Source organism: Hermetia illucens, chromosome 4 (genome assembly GCF_905115235.1).
Source record: "Hermetia illucens chromosome 4, iHerIll2.2.curated.20191125, whole genome shotgun sequence".
Lineage (NCBI taxonomy): Eukaryota > Metazoa > Arthropoda > Insecta > Diptera > Stratiomyidae > Hermetia > Hermetia illucens.
This window is the reverse complement of record NC_051852.1, coordinates 97,683,744-97,705,544: the sequence shown is the minus strand read 5'-3', so window position 1 is coordinate 97,705,544 and position 21,801 is coordinate 97,683,744. Positions and strand designations below refer to the sequence as shown.

Sequence of the window (21,801 nt, the reverse complement as noted above, 5' to 3'; positions counted from 1 at the left end):
TAAGCCAAACGGCGAATGGCGCCCATGTGGGGATTACAGAAGGCTAAATGCACAGACTGTTCCTCACCGATATCCAATTCCACTCATCCACGACTTTGCGCATCACCTCGCGAATTGCCGCATCTTTTCGACCTTGGACTTAACCAAGGCTTATCACCAAATCCCAGTAGCCCCTGAAGACATTCCAAAGACGGCAATATGCACACCCTTTGGACTCTTCGAGTTCACCCGGATGACTTTCGGATTGTGCAATGCGGCGCAAACCTTTCAAAGGTTCATTCACTCAGTCCTGCGAAACCTCGAGTTCTGTTTCGTATATTTGGATGATGTTTTGGTCGCTTCTTCCACTGAGTCTGAGCACTTAGCCCATCTCGAGTGCATTTTTCTACGTCTCCTTGAGGCCGGTTTAGTCCTAAACGTTGAGAAATGCAAATTTCTCCAAAAACAAGTGAGATTCCTCGGCCATTTCATTTCCCCTGAAGGAATACAGCCCGACCCAGACAAGGTGCAAGCGATAACAAGCTTCCCGCGTCCAAAGACAGTGAGGGAGTTGAGGAGGTTCTTGGGCATGCTGAACTTCTACCGTCGTTTCCTGCCCAAGGCCGCCCATCACCAGTCCATTTTGAACGCGTACTTGTGTGGCCCCAAAACTAAGGACACACGAGAGATCGTGTCGTCTGAAGAGGCTATCTGCGCGTTTGACAAATCCCGTCAACAATTGGCCGACGCTACACTCTTGGCATTCCCTCTGCAAGATGCACCCCTAGCCGTTTTTGTTGATGCCTCTGACATCGCAGTAGGTGCTGCCCTTCACCAAAAGGTGGATCAAGTTTGGCAGCCGTTGAGCTTCTTCTCGAAGCAGTTGAATTCCGCTCAACGGAACTACAGTACCTACGATCGCGAACTGCTCGCCGCGTATTTGAGCATCAAATACTTCCGTTTCTCCCTAGAAGGCAGGCCGTTCACAGTGTTCACGGACCATAAGCCTCTCACGTATGCTTTGAAACAGAAGCCCGACAAAGCGTCCCCTCGTCAGCTTCGTCATCTGAGCTTTATAAGCCAGTTTACGTCAGACATCCAACACGTGTCCGGCAAGGACAACATAATTGCTGACGCTTTGTCTCGTGTCTCCGAGGTTAACATCCCCGCCTCACTCGATTTCTCGGCTATTGCCAAGGCGCAGGAGGATGATGCAGCATTTTAGAGCCTCAAATCCAACCCCAAATACAAATTTCGGGAGTTGCCCATCTTCGGCTCAAACCTCTCTCTCTGCTGCGAAGACTCGGAAAAGGGACCTCGGCCATACATTCCGGCCACATTTCGCAAGGAAGTGTTCCACGCAGTTCACGACTTGGCGCATCCCGGCATCAGGACAACAAACCGGTTAGTCACCGGAAAATACTTCTGGCCCTCCATGAACAAGGATATCAATTCCTGGGCCAGAGAGTGCATCGCATGCCAAAAGTGTAAAGTCTCCAGGCATGTAAGGAAAGAAGTGGGCTCATTCCACCGCACTACCAAGCGTTTCCACACGATACACCTCGACATAGTAGGGCCTTTGCGAGACTCGCACGGTTATAGGTATTGTCTCACAATCATCGACAGGTTTACGCGATGGCCTGAGGCAATACCTCTGAAAGACATTACGGCGCAATCATGTGCCGAAGCCCTCTGTCGAGAGTGGATACCTCGCTTTGGCGTCCCTGCAGTGGTCATCACTGACCAGGGAATGCAATTTGAGTCCACCCTTTTCTCTGAGTTAGGCAAACTCCTTGGTTTTAAACGCCAGCGGACTACTGCATACCACCCGCAATCCAATGGGATGCTAGAACGTTGGCACCGGACGCTGAAAGCCGCCATTATGGCACGTGACGATCCGTCCTGGTCCCAAGTCTTGCCTCTCGTCCTACTCGGCCTACGTACAACCCGACGAGAAGAATTTGCTGCCAGCCCCGTAGAGCTGGTATACGGGGAGAACCCAAGACTCCCAAGCGATCCGGTCTTCGACAAGAGATCGGGTCTCACGGAGTCGGGGTTGGTGCGTCTGCTGAGGGACAATCTCCGACGCATCAAAGCGCCACCACCCACTCGACACTCGTCCATACCTGCTTGTTCGCCCAAGGAACTGGACACATGCACGCACGTGCTGATCAGGACGGATGCCGTCCGGAAGCCGCTGCAGCCTCCATATGAGGGCCCGTACCGCGTTCTCGAGCGGGGAGAACATTTCTTCCAGCTCGAGATCGGTGGACGCAGGAAGGCGGTCTCTCTGTCCAGGCTGAAACCCGTGTCCCCCCCGAAGCAGCGTCGTGTCCGTTTTGTGGATTGACGGCGAACGAAGTTCCGGGATCAGTCGCCGAAACCCCTAGGTTCCATCTGGGGGCGGAGTGATGTGGCGCGGCAGGATTCGCAGCATTCCAATTAGGGGCAGAAAAGAAACACATGAAGCGAGACTCTCTTCTGCCTCTAACGAGCATACAGTCACAGTCACACAAATTATTTAATAAAGTCACACAAATTATTTAATAAAGTCTAATGGTTAAATATATCGAGTATTGATTAATAAAAACCCAGTCTATGTTCCGGTGTACCTAAAAGTGTGGTTTACAAAGAAATTAATTAAAGTTAAAATCTAACGGGCCGAGGGACTCCAGTTCTTCCTTTTGTCGCACTTGCAGTTTGTCTGAATGTAGTGACCCATGTAACAATTGATTTGCGGTCTGGGACGGGAGCCAAAATTAAAGCGATTCCGAAATGCACGCTGTGTTGCAATAACCGAACATCCGCTTGAAAAGTAAACCTCAACGGCAAAGGCACGCTCCTCACTATTCCAACGCATGATGGCGACTGAACCGTGTCGGGACAAAACTTTACAGTATCCCTATGACATCAACTAACTGAGTGGCGCGCATTTTAAAAAAGGAAGTTATGCTGCCACACCCTGTATATGCTGAAGGACTATAAGCATCCAGATACTTTAATGAATAATTAATGCGAAAATAAAGTAGCTTATATAAGCAATAGTGAAATACAATAAATAAATATGTACAACTTGGTGATATAAGGATCCTTAGCTGTACGCATGATTAAAATCGGATTTGTTTTTTTTTATCTTAAACAAATACTCAAATTAGTGAAACAATAAATATAGAAAATGCATACAAATGTGAATTTAGATAGACGCTTTTCGTGGGAATGTGATTTGTCGTAGATCTCCTGCCCCTCGTTCGCCGTCAAATTCGAAACGTCAGGCTCCGTGTACTATTGAGCACCTATTTTCTTTCTTTTTTAGTTTCAAATTTTAAATGCCGCCATGAGTACAATGTTTCATGGTTTCCTCCGTGAATGGAGGAAGTTTCCATTCTGGTGCAAATCACTATAATTAACATACGAGAATTTTTTTTTAATTGTTGAAGAGGGATTGAAATGTCTAACGAACCATACCACATTCGGCGGCTATAGTTCTGCCCACAGTATATCTAGTAGACAGTACCCACACTCAATGCACCGGACTTGTGAATGTATTGGGGAAGCTTATACGTATACACCATATGCCCTCAACATCTGGTAGCATCTATATATGGTTTAGTGCCTATGATGTGTACGGATAAGCTTACCCAATACATACGCAAGTCCGGTCCATTGAATGTGGATACTACTTATTAGATATACTATCGTTCTGCCCTTCAGGCTCCCTATCCGCCCAAATGGTGTAAATCATCAAGCGCATTATTTACCACAGTTCCTTGGATGATTCCAAGGAACTGTGGTAAATAATGTCCCCCCGCCCCATTCGCAAAACTTCAGCGTTTCAGTAAACATAAATAAATCAATGAGCCCTGGTCAAAGCAGAATAATGAAAAAAGGATAAACTCACATCGAAAAACATTTTGTAGTTTGACCAATGCCCTCCTAAAACATAAACGTGTTAAAAAAAGGTATCGCATAGTCCACAAAGTCTATGGGAGAAACACTATTGGATATTTTTTATTTTAGCATCTTCACCGTTAATGACATAATAACTCATAATCAGCCTTCGCTCCCATTATGATCCCTCCAAATCTCCATTTTGAACTTTTCTTTCAATATATTTTCAAATAGTCCAAATCATGCAGTTGAAATTTTTTGTTCCAACTAGGGATTGCAACATCTACCAAGCATCACTCATTAATTTACTACTTCAAGCTTAATAATAATCCGATTTAAGCTCTCTTCACATAAAATGGAAGTCCAAATGAATGCTCATAGTCGACCGCTGATTTTGAAGATTGCTAAGATTAGGAAACAAGACTTATATTGAGGACTGCATTTTGATAGCTGGCGTCAATAATTTATATGTAAATTTCGTAGGTTAGTGAAAGTTGGTAATTATAGATTAGTAGCAGGCACATTTGTACGATCATTGTAGTTAATCGATGGATTAGATTGGACGGAGGAGAACTAAAAAGCCTCTTGTCTTTAAAAAAGAAAATAAACCCAACATACGTTTGCAAAATAGTACAGGTATTTGACATTCTGAAAGTTTAAGTTTAATTTTATTTGATGGATTAAGATGTGTTTGTCGTTCTGAAAATAACAAACCACACTTGCACGCCAGATTCATTACAAAGGACTCACGAAACAAAATTTGCCTTTTTCTCTACCAGATTGTGGTAACAATGGGTCTCTCGAAATTTTATTACCGGGTCGATTCACCATACATGGGGCTATATCTAGAGCTCGTGCATCAAACATCCACTGTCAAACACCTTGTCAACAATTTGATCATATGGGAATGTTCTGTTTTCCCCTCTTGAATTCAAATAATGAAAAGTATGGATTCAGTTTTGATTTCGATATATGAGAATGTACTTTAATTCCACGCATGAACACTTTCAATCTTCAAAATAACGTGAGAGAAAGAGATGGTTACGGGGAGATTAGGAACTATTCGCTGCTTATCGTAAAAGGCGACTAAAAATGACAGAAAATTGTGGGCTAGCAACCTAAAAATTTTGAAATCCTACTGATACCGAAACATCAACGACGACCCGGATAGGGACCGATCTTACGGCACGTTTGCCTGTCGAAAATTGTTTATGACGCACGCTCTTCGACAACGACATGAGTGATGTGGGTGGGACGTTCTTTAGAACGACTTTTAGGAAACCTTCCCTGAACTACGTTTAATTGCTCGTAAAAAGCATCCTTCTCCACTATGTCGAAAATCTCCGTTGGTGCGTAGCATTCTACAATTGTGATGCTTCTTAACCTGGACCGGAATCTTGCAGCTAGAAGTCTGTCAGAAACTAGATTCCAGAACAAAGCGCGCCTTGCGGCAGCCGCCAGAAGCAACCAGATGCCGGATTCATATCTACCACTTGGTTTTTCAGAGTACAAAAGCACATTGCCGCGGGAGGGAGAGGTCTGCTCTTCAGAGTCTCGCCATATTATTTCGGTTAGGCTCAGAATGTCCAGCTTATATCGCTGGAATTCCTGCTAAAGTTGGAGAAAGCGAGCATTTTGAGGACCGTCGCCACCGTTGTCAGAGAGCGCATTTTCCAGAAACCAGAAACGATAGCCAAAGGTCGTGGCCGTGACTTCAGTGACTATCCAATTGTAGCAATAAAGATTCAAAATTTGTAGGTTGCCAGTCCACAGATTTCTATTCATTTTAGTCGCCATTTGATCCATTGATTTCCATTTGATACCCCACGTGACTATATTCGATAAAAAAATTTTACACCCCCATTTTGCTTATATGTTAATCCCCATTGAACTCAACGTGGAACTTTGTTACTCACTGCATGCAATGGAATTTACAGGTCCCACATTTCTACTATATTCCGTATCAATAAGATAACTGTTTCTTAGATAAAAGATGACAGACAGACAGACGGATCGACGGACAAAAAGTGAATAAGCTGATTTTAATAAGGTTTGGTTTTATATAAAATCTTAAAAAAAAATGCGTCTCTACCAAACCATTGCAAAACACACAATCCGTTCGTAACACTGAAAATCTCCAGGCCTGTTGAAGCAGGGTATGACAATTATTAGCCTCACCATGTTTTTAATTCAGTACGGACTTAACCATCCGACTAGCTGCCCAGTTCATCTCCATCTCGAGTTGTTTTCCCCAAGAGAGTTACGCTTCATTCATTGTATGCAACCATTCCTCATAAGCGAGGACCTCTTTTGAGTCCTCCTCTTGTACTTGCAGATATTCTTGCGTTCCTTAAAAAGGCAACAGGGATCATTTCTGCGATCACAACTACAGTCTGCTCTGAGAACGAGCCGCAAACCTCCTTGTCTCTATATTTGTAGAAGGCGTATAGGATACACCTCCTCCTAAGAACACTAAAACACATAACCCATAGAGAAAACGATCTGGGTCGTACACATGAGAAGGGATCCCCTGTTAAAGGTAGGACTCTTAACCTCTGGTATTAACCGACTTAAGGGGGGCAAAACTTCTTATTTGCTCGAATATGCGCTTCTTCGAATCAAGCGTCAATCTAAAGCACTTAACCGTGACTTTGAATTATACCCATCTCGTCGATCATTATAGGATGCAGATTCCGTCTTTAGTCAATATGACTACTTCGGTTCTTCCAACGCGCGGCTGAAGCCATTAGCAGTCATCCATCCGCTTTCCCGTCACATGAATATTCCCATTCTGTTCGGCGTCTTTTCAACAGTATATCCGACAACAAGTGCCGCATCATCTTCTGCATAACCGACCAAGCGCAGCTCTTGTGGAATGTCGAGACTTAGCTGGTTATCGTAGGAATATAGATGGACCCCTGTGCTACTTCCGACGCGATCTCTACCTCCTCTGATCTTGCAGCTAATTTTTCAATATCCGCAAAACTTTCCAATGTACTTAGCATATTTGCCCATCTTACGAAGTCATGGAATTTTTTACATCAAGTATTACGAAATGAACAAACCGAAGAACGGAAACTATGACTTCCATGACATCGTTCACTGAACATCCCCAATCTAAAACTGAGCTTGGGTTTAAGTCCCAGGTAAGACGGATCGCTTTGGCGGGTCTACTTCTGAGCTTTTCGAGCATTTTATCCGGTGCGTTAAGTGTACAGAATAGTTGGTATGCAGTTACTCAGGGTCTCCTTTGCCTATCAGTGCGATCATTGCCACTTTTTGCCGACAGAAAAAATACCTCGCATCAGACAAGCGGCGAATGCACCGAGCAACAGGTCCAGCCGGTGATAAAACACAGGATTTTGTACGTCTTCTGGAACCCTATTTTTTATAGAGAGGATTGCCTCTTTTATCTCATCGATGGTAAAAAGTGGGCAATCTTCTGCGTCCTTAACACTGTTGGCATCAACCCAAACGGGATGCCCAAGGAATAACGTCGTTACAATATAATTCATCTGTTCGGTATCATGTGAAAGGAATTTCTGCAGAGGACACATTTTTTAAGTAACCAATTTACAATCAAATCTATATTGATCCTGCTCATCACGTCGAATAACTCCTATCAACAGTTATTCCTTGTGGGAGTATAGCACATGAACCACAACTATGCTATCGTTCGCAGTTACCTGAAATGCGCTTTAGCTCTCCACAGGACGTCCCAAGACGTCCACACTCCTTCTCTACTCTTCTGCACCAAGAGAGAAGACAACCAACTCATCGGACATCTTGAGAGAGTGGGTTCCACTGCACGGCGTAGCCAGTAATTCAATTGTCAGTGAGGCTTGCATCCTTGGAGTGGTAGTGGCAGTCACTTTCCATGTGCTACTCCCATATAGTAACATAGAAAGAACACTAGCACGGATCACTCAATTTCCATCCATTTCCAGATTCTAGATAAGGCAGCAAAAGCGGATATAGCGCTATTATTGCGTCGGGCAACATGCAGCGCTACCATTGCCGAGGAGCGTGCACTTATGCCAAACCTTTCGGTAATAGGAGTTTCAAAATTTGCAGGATGCTACTCCAAAAATTTCTATCTCTTTCAGCCACTTTACGACAAGAAGAGAAGTACTGTTGAGCCGCAAGTCACATGGCATCCTCCTGTAGTTCGGCCGCCGCCCACCAATTCATAGAAGCCTGCGCCGTTGTATGTTCCAAGAGATGGATGGTGTATTGACGGTAGCTTCCTGAGGTTTTCAAAAATCGCTGGCACCAACGATTCTGAAGGAAAGGTTACGTCTGGGAACCTTCCATCGCAGCCTGGGCACGTCCCGTCCTAGTGTTATTTCCAGGATCTGTTTCTTCTTTCCTTCTGAATACCTGATCCAAGGATGTTGTCATTAAAGTCTCCCCTAACCAGAATCCGCTATTCCGTGTCTAAGACAACATTCTTCTCGGTATCAAGCCTGCCCTGAAAATCCGGCATCGTCTCATTCGAGACAGACGCTGAAAAAGATATCCTATCCCGAGGAATGCTTGGCAAAACTAGGATTATATCAAGCAATAACGTAAGATACAAAAATAAGATTATTTCTTGCATATTGGACAAAATTACTTAACGTAATGACTGAGACCTAGGTCGGTACGCGTAAGTAGCTCTTGCGAAACACTTTACATTGTTGACTATTGCATTCACATGCATCCAAGAACGAACCGGGTTGATTGCATGTCTCGACAAAAAAGAAGAAATAACATTTCCCAACAGCAATTAAGCGGGACCGTCGTGGCTCCAAACAAATGCAGATACAAATCGATGTCGAGGCACTTTCGACTTCTTGATCGGTGGAAGCAAAACAAATGAGACGCTTCACTGAAAGGGGGATGGAGGCATGGAGCCGAGTCCACTGGCTACTCGCAGCGTGATAATCATTGTTTCATTAAATGTTGCTCACCTTCGCGCCGCTTGCACTTGCAATTACCTATGCAGGTAATGCGGGCGGCTAGCAATTTGCTCCAAGCCTGCAGTGTGGGTTAGGTAATGCTGGCATCAATTTTCAAGTTGGCCCTCGATTGAAGTTGAATACTTGATGCGATCCACGATCGCTGCGCGGAGCAATGAACCTCTCGCAAAGAAGACAGTCCCTTCCTCTTATAAGCACGAGCCCGTGTAAAAGTGGAGACTGCGCTAGTCGGCATCCAGTGGGCGATATGCGCGACCACAGACCCTCCAGCAAGTTGCGGTTTTTCCGCTTTCCTCACAGCTGAGATGGCGCAGTGCCTAGCGACCATTTGTTATTTGCTCGCCTCTTTCGTGTATTTTTTGTGCATTATGAAATCAAATTTCGTTGATGGCATGGCATCACTTGAATTATGAACAAGCCAACCTTAGGATTCCGCTTTCTATCGCAATTCACCTGGGGTCGGTGCACTCCGAGAAACGGTAACTGTTGGATTTGCGTTCTATGGAGTCTAATTGGCAAACGGGTCGGAATACTGACAAGCGATACTGTTGGGAATGAGCGCAATGAAGACACGCCTAGTACAGAATGGGGTGTAAACAACAAAATCGCCAGGATCAGTCCCAGTTGCTTACAGCATGAACCCAAAACATGTGCCCACTAACCAACAGGTGGTATTTGCCTGCACGGAATGCCAGAAAATCGTCATAAGAAGAAAAATTTTACTCACTTTTCCGCCATCGTTCCGCTGAAACTATTCCAACACCCACACAATCACAAAATGTCACTTAATCGAGGAGTTAACCGCTGACAGTTGAACACGAATTTAGAATCGAATTCTTCGGCGCGACAGAACTGCGCTTTCACTTTAGTTAAAGATTTAATCCGGGCCTCTTCGCACGACACAGGGCAAACGCGTCCAACACGGCGAACGGTACTGCGTATAATGACTTCGAACGGGATTCAACCCAAGGCAATTGAGAGCGCGTAGAAGGTAAGCCGAGAAACGTCAACCCAACCGGGGCCACCGCCAGACACAGGTAGAAAGAGAAGACGCAGATCTAAGCGGATCACACAAAAGATTCCAAGAAGACACGGCAGAGATGGAAGCTGTCGCATGCCGTTACTGGAAAAGCAGTCGAACGACCGGGCCGTTACATCTTGTCGTTTGTTTACACTTTCCCGGCTTCCAACGGAGTCACTTCAACCGGTTGGACCGCTTACAGGGTCATGCTTGGGCTTGGAATTGAGTTGGTGTAGATATGTGGTGGATGAAAACAATATTCCCATCGGAGATACGAACCAATCACTATCTTATATGACAATCACGTTGTTTCCATCTCCTGTTCTTTTCAAATACACACTTCGTCGGGAATTTTTGGGAATCCCCTAGAATTGTAAAGTATTTCAGTTTCTTTTGATGGGACGCTGGATTCGATTTTTCATTTATCATATTTTTTAAGATCTAATGGTGTCTCTTTCGGCTCATCGTTGCCTTTTCGAGATCAGTTTAAATCAGTGAAGAAGTACTTACGACTATTTTTATGTTCGGAGCTTGACGTCCAATAATTTCAGGATTATTGGGACAAAGGTAAATCCACTAATTACAGGATTGTTGGCAAATCAAATCCGGTAGAAGGAATTGTTCACCATCTACAGTGAGCGAAAATGAAATGACACCGTCATTCGCAATACATACAGTAGGTGGCATAATTCATCGTATGCCATTTTAAAACGTTATAAACTGTAGGCTGTCATACGGAAGGTCGCGGTTTAAATCTCACTGGTGGCAGTGGGATTTGTATCGTGATTTGACGTCGGATACCAGTCGCCTCAGCTGTCAATGAGTACCTGAGTCAAATCAGGGTAATAATCTCGGGCGAGCGCAATGCTGACCATATTGCCTCCTACAGTATACTGTAGTGTATCGTTTCGGTCTTGAATGAAGTGCTCTAACACACTTCAACGCCCTGATCTAATATGGATTGTTGTGCCAACGATTATTATTATTATTATTATAAACTGTATTTCGCTTGTGTCCACCGAAGCGAATGGTTCGTTCTGACGATTGCTCTCGACTGTGTTCAGATCGGGCTTGTGCGCTGTTGCCAAGTTTACGATCATCGTTACTCACTGTTTGATTAACGGTAAAACAGTGACAATTAGAGTTTTAATAATCGTGACTTCGCGTTAACAAAGTGAAGCCGGTACAAGCCTCGCGCCGCGAGTGCGGAACTCATCCTTACTCGAGGGACACAAAACTACAGCGTGTAAAATACGCGGAACCAGCTTACACTGCCGCCGCCCATGGATTGGGCAATTCTAATATCTCCACACAATTCCTCCATCTGGCCGACAAGACCATTACGGCCGAAGAAACGACAAGCGACGACTGCCCCGTCATAACTGTCGACGACGACCAGAGCTTCGCTCCTGGAGACCAGCCCGACGCTCGGACTTCATCCAAGGCTTCCAAGATGAATTTAAACTTGCTTCAGGTAAGTCTGTCTTCAAACGAGAACAAATAGGCTCGGGCATCTCGGACAACGAGGCCCCAGCGGACAAAAACCGATTTCATCTCCTCTCTGACAACGAGCATCGCGCCGAAGCGACGCACGCATGTCCCGGAACCTCGAAATCCGCTGACACGGCCATTCCAGTTAAAGATAAAAATATAATTACCTTTCTCCCCCCGATTTTCTTGTAAGGATTGACTGCCAGGGCACTGGACCTCCTAATCAAGAACATAGACAAAAAGGCCACATTTGAAATTACCAACCTACCGGCCCACAAGCCCAAAGTCCGGCTCACTTGCCCCAATACCCATAGGAAACTAATACATTTAATTAAGATCACCAAATTGGAAGACCATTCCTTCACGCTGAAAGAGGAGAGGAAGCCAACCCTCATCCTCAGAGGAATCTCCCCCCATGAGTTCACTCCCGAAAACGTGGCTTCGGAAATCAAGGAGCTTACGCAGATCACACCTGTTCGAGTAACTAGGCTTTCCATCCCGTGGTCACGAACCAATGACACCAATCTGAGCCTCCTCCGTTTGACTTTCAACTCTGATGCAGACGCCAACATAGTCACAAAAAAAATACCTTACTGTATCAACGGATTAGCTGGGAGAAGCCCCGAAAAGGGGAAGTCACCCAATGTTTCAATTGCCAACAGTTTGGCCACGTATCCGCAAACTGCGGGTACGACCCCAGATGCGTGAAGTGCGCGGGGCCACACGCCTCCAGGGGCTGCCCCCGTTCGAATGTAGAAGACAACGCCGAAAAGAAGTCGGCGGCACCCCTCAAATGTACAAACTGTAGCCGACTAGGTCACCCTGCCAACTTCTCCAATCGCCCCCGTAGGCTGGAACCTATCCAGCGTAAAGAAAGAGCAAAAAGCATCCCACACTCTCGATCTACTTCGTTCTTCCCCCACCTTGACAGACCCTCACCTGTTCGCGTCCCGCAGCCAAAAACGCTGCCTCATGCCAACTGGACCGCCCCTCCCTCACTGACCTCGTCTTTTGCCGCCACTGCGGGGTCGAGCAAGACCCGAAACCCTTAGCCCTTTATCGCCTGCACATTCTTCCATTCCAAGCAGCTTCTTCATGGAAGCCAGGTCTCTATTCAATATGTCTTTCTCCTCGCTGTGGAGCACAATTTCCGACTTCTATCACAACTATCTTCGCCTCCCCCCTGAAGACAAACCCGAAGCATACCTACAATTCCTCTTCAAATTGCTAGACAACCAAAATGAAGGTGCTCACACTCAACACTAATTCCACAAGCTCTTAGAGGATTCCAATCCTAATCTCGCTCTCCTAAACGAAACCAGACTGGAGGAAGCCCCCAACGTAAAACTACATGCGCCCGGTTACAGTACTTCCCGCAACGACGCGGGCAGAGGCACAGCCATACTAGTCAAACTGGGACTAAGGGCAAATAGTATCCCATCGGCTTCACTGTCGTCAAACTGCCTGTTAGCAGTAGTCAGACTTCCTGTCCGCGGTGGTGGCGCCTTGCGAGTCCTAATCGGCTCTCTCTACTTCCCGGGCGGCACAGGTCGTCACCTCACTCCCACTCGGGACGAAATCTCGGAAATTGCGATCAGTTTCGACGCTTTCATCCTCGGCGGAGACCTCAACGCGAGGCACGTATCTTGGGGCGACTCAGTTAACAACGAAAACGGCAAAGTACTCTTCGATTGGTTCCAGTCAGACCCATTCCTTAGCGCGGACATCATTAACGCGGCCATCCTTTCCTCGTGGATCTTCTTTCCTAGACGGCTTTATAATCTCGTCCAATCTCTCAGTATGTGTCACTAGTTGCTCCTCCCTAGCAGCTCACTCGGACCATCATGCCCTCAACCTCTCTCTACATCTACAGCAAATTCTCCCCTCATTTCACCATCCGCACAAATGCAGATCTTTCAATTTGACAAACTGGGACGATTTCCAACGCGACTTAGACAGTGTGCTGGACCCTCCCCTGGACAAATCGCGCATCCACTCTAATATTGAGCTAGATACATACATCCGGAAAGTGAACTCTGCCTTCGAAACTACAATTGACAAGCATGCTCCAGTTAAAGAACCTGGTTACTACAAATACGAGTGCCTTTCCCTCTCAACCCTCCTCTTAATCCGCGACAGACACAGACTACTGCAGCGCAGGAAACGTTTATTTCACCGGTTACGGAACAGATGCAACGCTGAATACCGTCTCCTCTCCGAGATCATTAAAGACCTGTCCAGCAAAATCAACGGAGCTATTCGGTCCGAACTGAATGCATCTTACAAGAAACTCCTCAAATCCCTCAAACCCGGCCCACAAGTTTTCTCAATAATTAATCAATTGACTGGAAGAAAAAAATATACTAACTTCAACCAAATCCCGATAAAAATAGGTAACCTCCAGTGTCACTCCCCGGAGGAAAAAATATCCGCCTGCGTAGACTATTTCAGCCATTTATTCAGAGCCAAATCGCCAGCGGACCCCATCTGGAACTCGGTGGTCGCCAATGCTGTCAGCGATAAAAGGTTGAGCTTGGAAGGGTCCTACCTTTGCCTCTTCTCTCCCAGATGCCCGGCTGATACAGTCAGAACAGACTCGTTCGCCTCCTTTACCTCCCTAGAAGAAGTCGAACTTGCAATCTCCCGGGGCAACAATAAAAAATCTTCGGACCCCGATGGCATCCCTAACTTTGTTCTATGGAAGTGTGCGCCTACCATCATTGAACGTCTCGCCATCCTCTTCAACAACTGCCTAAACAACGGCCACTTCCCGGTATTTTGGAAATCAGCCCTCCCCATACCTATCCCCAAGAAGGGGTGCTCGAGCGATCTCAAAGATATGAGGCCTATTTCTTTTCTTTCCAATATTGGAAAAATCTTCGAACGTATCCTACTAGGTCACCTAAATAAACACTACTCCACCATCATTCCACTTAATCAATTCGGCTTCGAAAACCTCAGATCCACCGAGCAGGCAATCCTGGACCTGCAAGACCATATCCTCAATCACCTGGAAAACAGGCATTGCACCGTAGCCTGCGCCTTAGACCTCTAAAAGGCGTTTGATTCAGTTTGGAAAGAGGGATTGCTCTACAAACTAATCCAGTCCAATTGCCCCCTCCCCTTATTTAGAATCCTCGCAAACTTCATCTCCAACAGAACTTGCCACGTACGCTTCGCTGGACTACGCTCCATCGACTTCCCGGTAAACTCAGAAATCCCCCAGAGATCTATTCTAGGCGCCAAACTTTTTAACATCTTCCTCCACGATATTCCCCTCCCTCCCGTAAACTTATCCCCCACGACAACGGCAACGCAGGCAGCCCTTGTCCTGCCCTCTTCCCCCAACGAAAATGGTCCTCCCGCATCAGGAGGGATCCTATACGCAAGTGGTCTCAGGCCCTCAATAGCCTCCCTCTTTCTCAATATCCTAACCAATAGGATCATCGCTTATTTCAACCGGTGGGCCCTTACCGTTAATTCCCTTAAGTCTGAGGTTATTTGCTTCACAAATCCCAGTGGGAAGTGCCACTGGCGCACAGTACCAAAAAGCAAAAACCTGCATTTACGCATTTCTAACCACACTCTCAAGCCGAAGTCAAACATTAAATACCTGGGAATCTCCCTCAACAACAAACTCAAATCCAACCCGCACGTTAGATCCGCTATGCCTCTAAGGCCTCAGCTGCCTTAAAAAATCTCTTCTCATCCCGGGCCCTGTTCCCTGCCGCCAAAACCCTTTTATACAAAACTCTTATTCGTCCAATCCTGACTTACGGTTTCCCAGCATGGGCTACCATGTCACCGAACGTAGCAGAAGCCCTCCAACGCTTTGAAAGGACGATACTCAGGAAATGTACGGCCAAATACAGAAGGCCAAACCTAAAATTTCACAAAAACTCTCTCCTGTACGACCTTTCCGGGGTTTGCCCCATAATTCCGCACATGATCATATTGTCGCGCGTCTGACTGAAAAAGTGGCTATCCCATCCTAACCCGCTGATAAAAAATCTCGCTAAACGCAATGCACTGTTACGCGAGCAGAGGTACTACGTGTCAGGGCTGGCTCTCCCCTCGGACAGTAACTCTCCTCTCAACCATCACGCCTCCCTTCCCTCCTTCATCTCCTCCTTTTATCAAAGCTCCTCCCCGGACTTTCACAGAGGCTAAACGCGTAAGTCCAATGTTCCGGCAGTCAATCCCCGCGCAGGTGTAGATCACCTTTCATTATTTTTCATTACTTAGTCCAGATTAAGACAATAGACACTAATTAGCCTGTACAATATGTAATACCTCCAAGCATTAACTTCTTCCCTAAATTAAGGTCCCTCCTTCTACCAATTAGACTCCACAATACATGCCCCGCAATCCCACAGTCCTCTTCATCTCTCCCGCATTGGGTCACTGTCTTAGCACAGGTCCAAATTGAAAGGTAGCCCTTTCTCAGAATGCTACCACCCTTGAGAAAGGACTGCGTTTTGCTCCAATTCCCTCGATCAATCCTGTCCACCGTTGCCTAAAAACTCCTTTCTTCCCGTTTTCCAGTGCGGAGTACTATTTTGTGTTATGTTTGTTTAGTTGTAAGTTATAAATTAGGTTAAAGCACATGTTATGTCAAAGGAGCATTGACATGCACCACCTTTTCACTTTATAATACGTAACCGGCTAGGTCGGATATTTCCGTAGGTTAGCATTACATACTTAATTAGTCACGCTTGAGCTTTTAGGTATTATTCCTTTTGTACCGCACATGCATTTCTTTTCTTTGCTCAATAAATAAATCTGAAATCTGAACTCAGAATAAAGGGTACAAAAAGAGAAACAACAAACAGACAACTCAAATAAACTTTGTATTAATTTATACTTTCTTACACTTATCGGAAAAATGAATAGAAGAATGAACAAGTCGGGAAAGCGGAAACTGGGCGCTGGGCGAGGTTTTGTTTGTTTCTTGTGTGGGTATATTTGAGTGTAGAACTATCCCATTTGTACGTAGCCCGTTAAGAACATGCATTTAGCATATCAGCTTTAGTACTTTGGGTTGTAAATTTACACGGTTAGGCAACTTTGAGCTACTGTAACTTTGTTACTAATAGTATGATTTTGATCAAACTTGGAGATAATTTGCCTCATATTATATTTTATGCTACTACCAACTTTTATAACTCTGACATAAACTTAAGGGGGGTTTTTCTCAATTTTCCCAAAAATACGGTGATATACTATTATTAACTTAATTTGAACAGATATCGATATGGAGAGTATTTTGAGGCCTGGGTACTGTACAGAGGCAGCTTCACGGTTTTTTTTCAGATTTTTCGGTTGGGTAGTTTCTGAGAATGGCTCCGTTAAAGAAATCATCACTTTGAACCTCTCCTACTCCCCGCCTTTCTATCCCACATGACTATATTTGGTGAAAAAAATTTTTACACCCCGCTTTTACATGTATGGGGACCCCCCCCTAAATCTCAACGTAGGAGGATATTATTCACTGCATGTCTGGAGGTTCACAGTTCCCACCTTCTTACCAAATTTCGTGTTAATCGGTATAGTCGTTTCTGAGAAAAGTGCCTGTGTTAGACAGACAGACAGACAGACAGACTGTGAGGAGTGGCCAGATCTCCCATCAGGCGCGACCCCAGCAGGCGGATTGGGACATACCTATTGATGTGTAAACATGTGTTCATGCACTTTTCTTTTCTGACTGTGCATGGGCTAGTGTTTGCTCATCTCTGGTGCGCGGACCAAAATGGCTATGGGAAGGATACTCAGAACATAAAACCACCATGGAAGACGAGAGGAGGAGGAAACTTACGGTGCAGGGGCTCGGAACCCCAGTACCGGCGACTTTTGGGAGTGAGCAAGCGGGCTCCCGGTCGTCGATATCCCTCGACCGCAGTGCCTCGGTGGTGGACAACTTGGCCACCTTGGCACATAATGCTACAAGTGATTTGGATCTGGAGAAGGAGGTATTCAAGCGAAGTACGACTTTACCGAGAACACCAATAACAAGACCAAACAAAGATGAACTAAAAGCAGCTTTTTGGACAATAAAAACCGTGACAACAGCCACCGCACATTTTCAAGATGCTCGACAGCAGGAGGTGCTCCAGGAACAAGGAAGAGATCTATTCAAAAGAAGCTCAACAACTTTGAGATCTCCACCAATGCCAAAGACGATGAAGGATAAAGTACAGGCCAAAAGTGAAGGACCATGTAAAAGGAGTAACCCTGCCGGAACTTATAAGGAGCAGAGTCCCGATCCGGAGGAATTATCCTTCACCCAACTTGGGGCAAAAATAGTTGAGCTGTCCGAGTTTATCAAGGACAAGCACAACGTGCACCAAGCCGTAAAGAATATGGTGAGGGCTATTAGAGTCCTCTATAAAAAATCACAGATGGAGGAAAATAATAATAAGAACACGCCGAACCCCACTGTGCCAACAGTATCACAAGCGACCCAAGTGACGCCTAACCGTACTACCATCGAATCCCAGCGAAATAAGCGAGTACGTGAAAAAGAGGGGGATCTTTAAATAATCAGCAGGCGCCTAAGAGAAAAAAAGGCGGACAGGACATCCTGAAAATCAACACCAACAGCTCAGACGGAGGAAAGCATACAGCGAATCTAGGAAACTCGACCAGCGTTGCGATGCCCAAGACCAGCGAAAACGATGGATGGACTAAAGTTACCAACAAAAAAGCGGAACGAAAAGCAAAAGTGCGAACTCGTCCAGATGCGATTGTTATCTCCCGTAAGGGTAATCTGTCCTACGCGGAGATACTTAAAAAGGTCAAAGCAGATCCCGACCTAAAAGATCTGAGCGGAAATGTGAACAGAATCCGAAGAACCCAGAAAGGGGATCTCATGTTCGAGCTGAAAAGATCCAGCGGTGGCAAAACTGATGACTTTCGAACTCAAGTGAAAAACTCACTTGCGGAGAATGCCACAGTGCGTGCCCAAAAACATGAGATCTATATACAATGTAAGGATCTCGATGAAGTTACATTGAAAGGAGAAATTTGCACTGCTCTGAAGGAGCAATTCAAGTTGAAAGAACTTACAGAGGAGTCTGTTGTCGGTCTACGGAAAGCCTATGGTGGCACTCAAACGGCCACCATACGAGTGCCAGCGGAGGCAGCGCAGATGTTGTTAGCTGCCGGAAGAGTTCGGATTGGATGGGTTGTCTGCCGTTTAAGGGAGTAAACTTCACTAAAGAGGTGCTTTAAATGCCTCATGTTTGGGCACTTCGCGAAGGCATGCACCAGCAGCATTGATCGGTCCGATCGATGCAGAAGGTGTGGGGAGAAAGGCCATATTGGCAGAGAGTGCAATAGGGACCCCAAATGCTTATTGTGCGAAGCAAAAGAGGGACAGGATAACCGGCACATTGCCGGAAGTGGCAAATGTCCGGAATTTAGGAAGGCGCTCACTGCAATGAGAAAATGAGGTTTATTCAAATAAGCCTCAATCATTGCAGGGTCGCTCAGGATTTACTTGAGCAGACCACGTTCGAATCTAGAATGGAAGTTGCCATCATAAGTGGTCCGTATAGAAACCGTCACGGTGGCTTACACAGATTTGACTGGTGGAGCGGCGATATGGGCTTGTGGTCGACAGGCCATACAATGTACTGCAAGTCAGGCAGCCAGTGGCTTTGTGTGGGCGAAAATAAATGGTGTATATGTATACAGTTGCTACGCCCCACCAAGTTTGACACTGCCTGAATTCGAGCAAATGCTTGATAATCTTGTTCTCGACGCAAGGGGACGAAGTCCAAAGGTGATTGCTGGTGATTTCAATGCTTGGGCCCTAGAGTGGGGTAGCAGAGAATCAAATGCTATTAGAGGCTTTTGCGCAGATGGACATGGTTTTGGCTAACGAAGGTGCTGTAAACACCTTTCAGAATGGGGGGCCTTTATCAGCCCTTCCCTGGCGCGTGGTATGTCCTGGTGCGTCAGTGAACGCTACACCCACAGCGATCACCAGGCAATCTCCTTTGAGACATGTGTCGAGACACAGGGCAAAGAGCTATCATGCCCGAAACCGAAAAAGGTTTCAGGCTGGTCTGCAAAATCATTGGATGAGCAGACCTTCATACAGGTGTGGTTAGATCAACCTGATAAAGCAGGCGCCTCTACGGAAAGAGCCGTCCATCTGGCTCAATGCATCGCCAAAGCATGTGACGCGTCTATGCCTAGGAGGTGCTCATTCCCCAGTAGAAAACCAAACTACTGGTGGAATGATGAACCGGTCTTCGATCAGCCTGCCACCGAGCCAGAAGAGCGGCTCAGAGGGCGGTAGGTAGAGTCGATTAGGGGCAGAAAGAGTGTGCCTATAAGGCAGCCCGCAAAACCCTCAAGCTCGCCATCCAGCGAAGCAAGGCGAAATGCTTTAAGGAGCTCTGCTCAGAAGCGGACATAAACCCGTGGGGGAGTGCTTATAGAATAGTGATGGGACGATTCAGAGGCCGCTCCTCTCCGCAGATCACGTGTCCCACCCTCTTGCTGAAAATCATCCAGGGGTTATTCCCCCAGCAAGAGGAGAGCACCGACATATTCCAACCACCTCTGAATGTGACGGCACATTCCAGTCACCAGAGACGAACTGCTGGAGATCTGCGGCAGAATAGGAGACAATAAAGCGCCGGGCCTGGACGGGGTACCGAATAAGGCCCTTAAGCTTGCCGTGAAATCCAGGCCGGACATGTTCGCGGAGTTGTTCGAAGCGTGCGTGTTCGAAGGAATATTTCCGGCGGCTTGGAAGCGACAGAAGTTGGTACTTCTGCCTAAGCCTGGTAAACCTCCAGGTGAAAATGTTGGAGCGGATAATCTATAATAGATTACTCCCGGTTGTTGAGAGCCAAGGCGGCCTTTCAGATCGGCAGTATGGGTTCCGAAAAGCCAGATCAACCAAGCAGACCATCAAATACTTGGGGGTGGTGATAGACAGGAAGCTCAGCTATAAGCAACACGTACAGTATGTTTGTGATAAATCATCCACTGCTAGTATCGCCCTAGCGAGGATGATGCCGAATGTGGGAGGGCCACGGCATACCTCTAGGTTGCTTATAGCCAGGGTGGTGACCTCAATCATGCTCTATGGAGTTTGGAGCGAGGCATTACGGATGTCAGTTAACACTAGCAAACTGAATGCAGTCTACAGGAGGACAGCTCTGAGGGTATGCTCTGCCTTCAGGACTGTCTCAGCTGATGCAGCATTCGTCATCTCTGGAATGATGCCGATTGACATCTTGGCAGATGAGATGGCGAATATATACCATGCGAAGCCAATCTCTCCCTTATCGCAGACGAAGAACGCTGAGAGGGAGAGATCCATAAATAGATGGCAAGAGCGGTGGGAACGCACGGGAAAGGGTCGGTGGACTCACAGGCTCATTCCTGCCATCAAGGAGTGGTTGGAGAGACGACACGGTGAGATTAATTATAATCTCACCCAGTTTCTCACGGGACATCGAGGATATGTCCAATACCTTCACAGGTTTAAATTGGAGACCTCACCCGACTGTCCAAATTGTGATGGAGTCCCAGAGGACCCAGAGCATGTATTCTTCCACTGTCTGAGATTTGTGGAAGAAAGGAGGAATCTAGAGGAGACTCTAGGAGAGGTGCTGGTACCAGAAAATCTGGTGCCGAAAATGCTAGCACATCAAGAGAATTGGGATGCGGTTAACTCCATGGTCGCATCTATTCAAGATAAATTGCGAAAGGCAGAGGAAAGGAGAAAAGCGCGGTCACGTGCGCCGCGTATAGAAGAAATGGGATTAAGCTAGAGTGAGCTGACTCCGCCCCGTGATGTAATACCTTATGGTGGTTCCGCGGGGCAGGGAGGGAGTCGGGGGTGGTTTTACTGGGTAAAAATTCCACACGCTGGTGTGTCCAGACCAGTGTCTTTTGAAGATTTCCACCTCCTCAAAAAAAAACAAGTCGGGAAACCGGAAGCTGGACGCTTCAGGTACGAAAGGTTTTGTGTATTTCTTAATACGTAGCACGTAATATATCCATATATTATGTGAGAGTATCCACTTTCGGTTGATATTGACATTCATAGTCTTCAAATTTCAAAGAAGCAACAAATTTGAGGTGTTATAACTTTGTTAGTAATAGTGCAATTTCCACCAAACTTGGTAAGATCATGCTCTATATTATAGCCTCTATCACTGCAAAATTTTATGGTACTAGGATAAGCTCAAGGGGGGTTTCCAACCAATTGCAAAAAATTGTAGTAATATACTATTATTAACTTGATTTAAACAGATATCGGCATGGAAGGTATTTCGGAGCCCAGGCACCATATAGTGGCAGCCTCCTGATTTTTTTCAGATTTTTCGGTTTGGTAGTTTCTGAGAATGGCCTCCTTAAAGAAGTGATCACTTTAAACCCCCCGCGCACCCCACCCTTCCAACAAATGTCAAAACTAAGATCGGCTTTGAAAAGTAC

The 21,801-nt window shown here is 46.1% G+C and overlaps 1 protein-coding gene across 1 annotated transcript in view; it reads right to left on the bottom strand.

Annotated features, from left to right (window-relative positions):
- LOC119655112 (putative fatty acyl-CoA reductase CG8306) overlaps window positions 1-9,894 on the bottom strand; it is a 69,220-nt gene extending 59,326 nt beyond the window's left edge. The window contains exon 1 of the mRNA XM_038060834.1: window positions 9,556-9,894. Coding sequence (XP_037916762.1) covers window positions 9,556-9,566 — 11 coding nt within the window. The 5' untranslated portion in view covers window positions 9,567-9,894. The remainder of the gene's footprint in view (window positions 1-9,555) is intronic.
- Window positions 9,895-21,801: the final 11,907 nt, after the last annotated feature.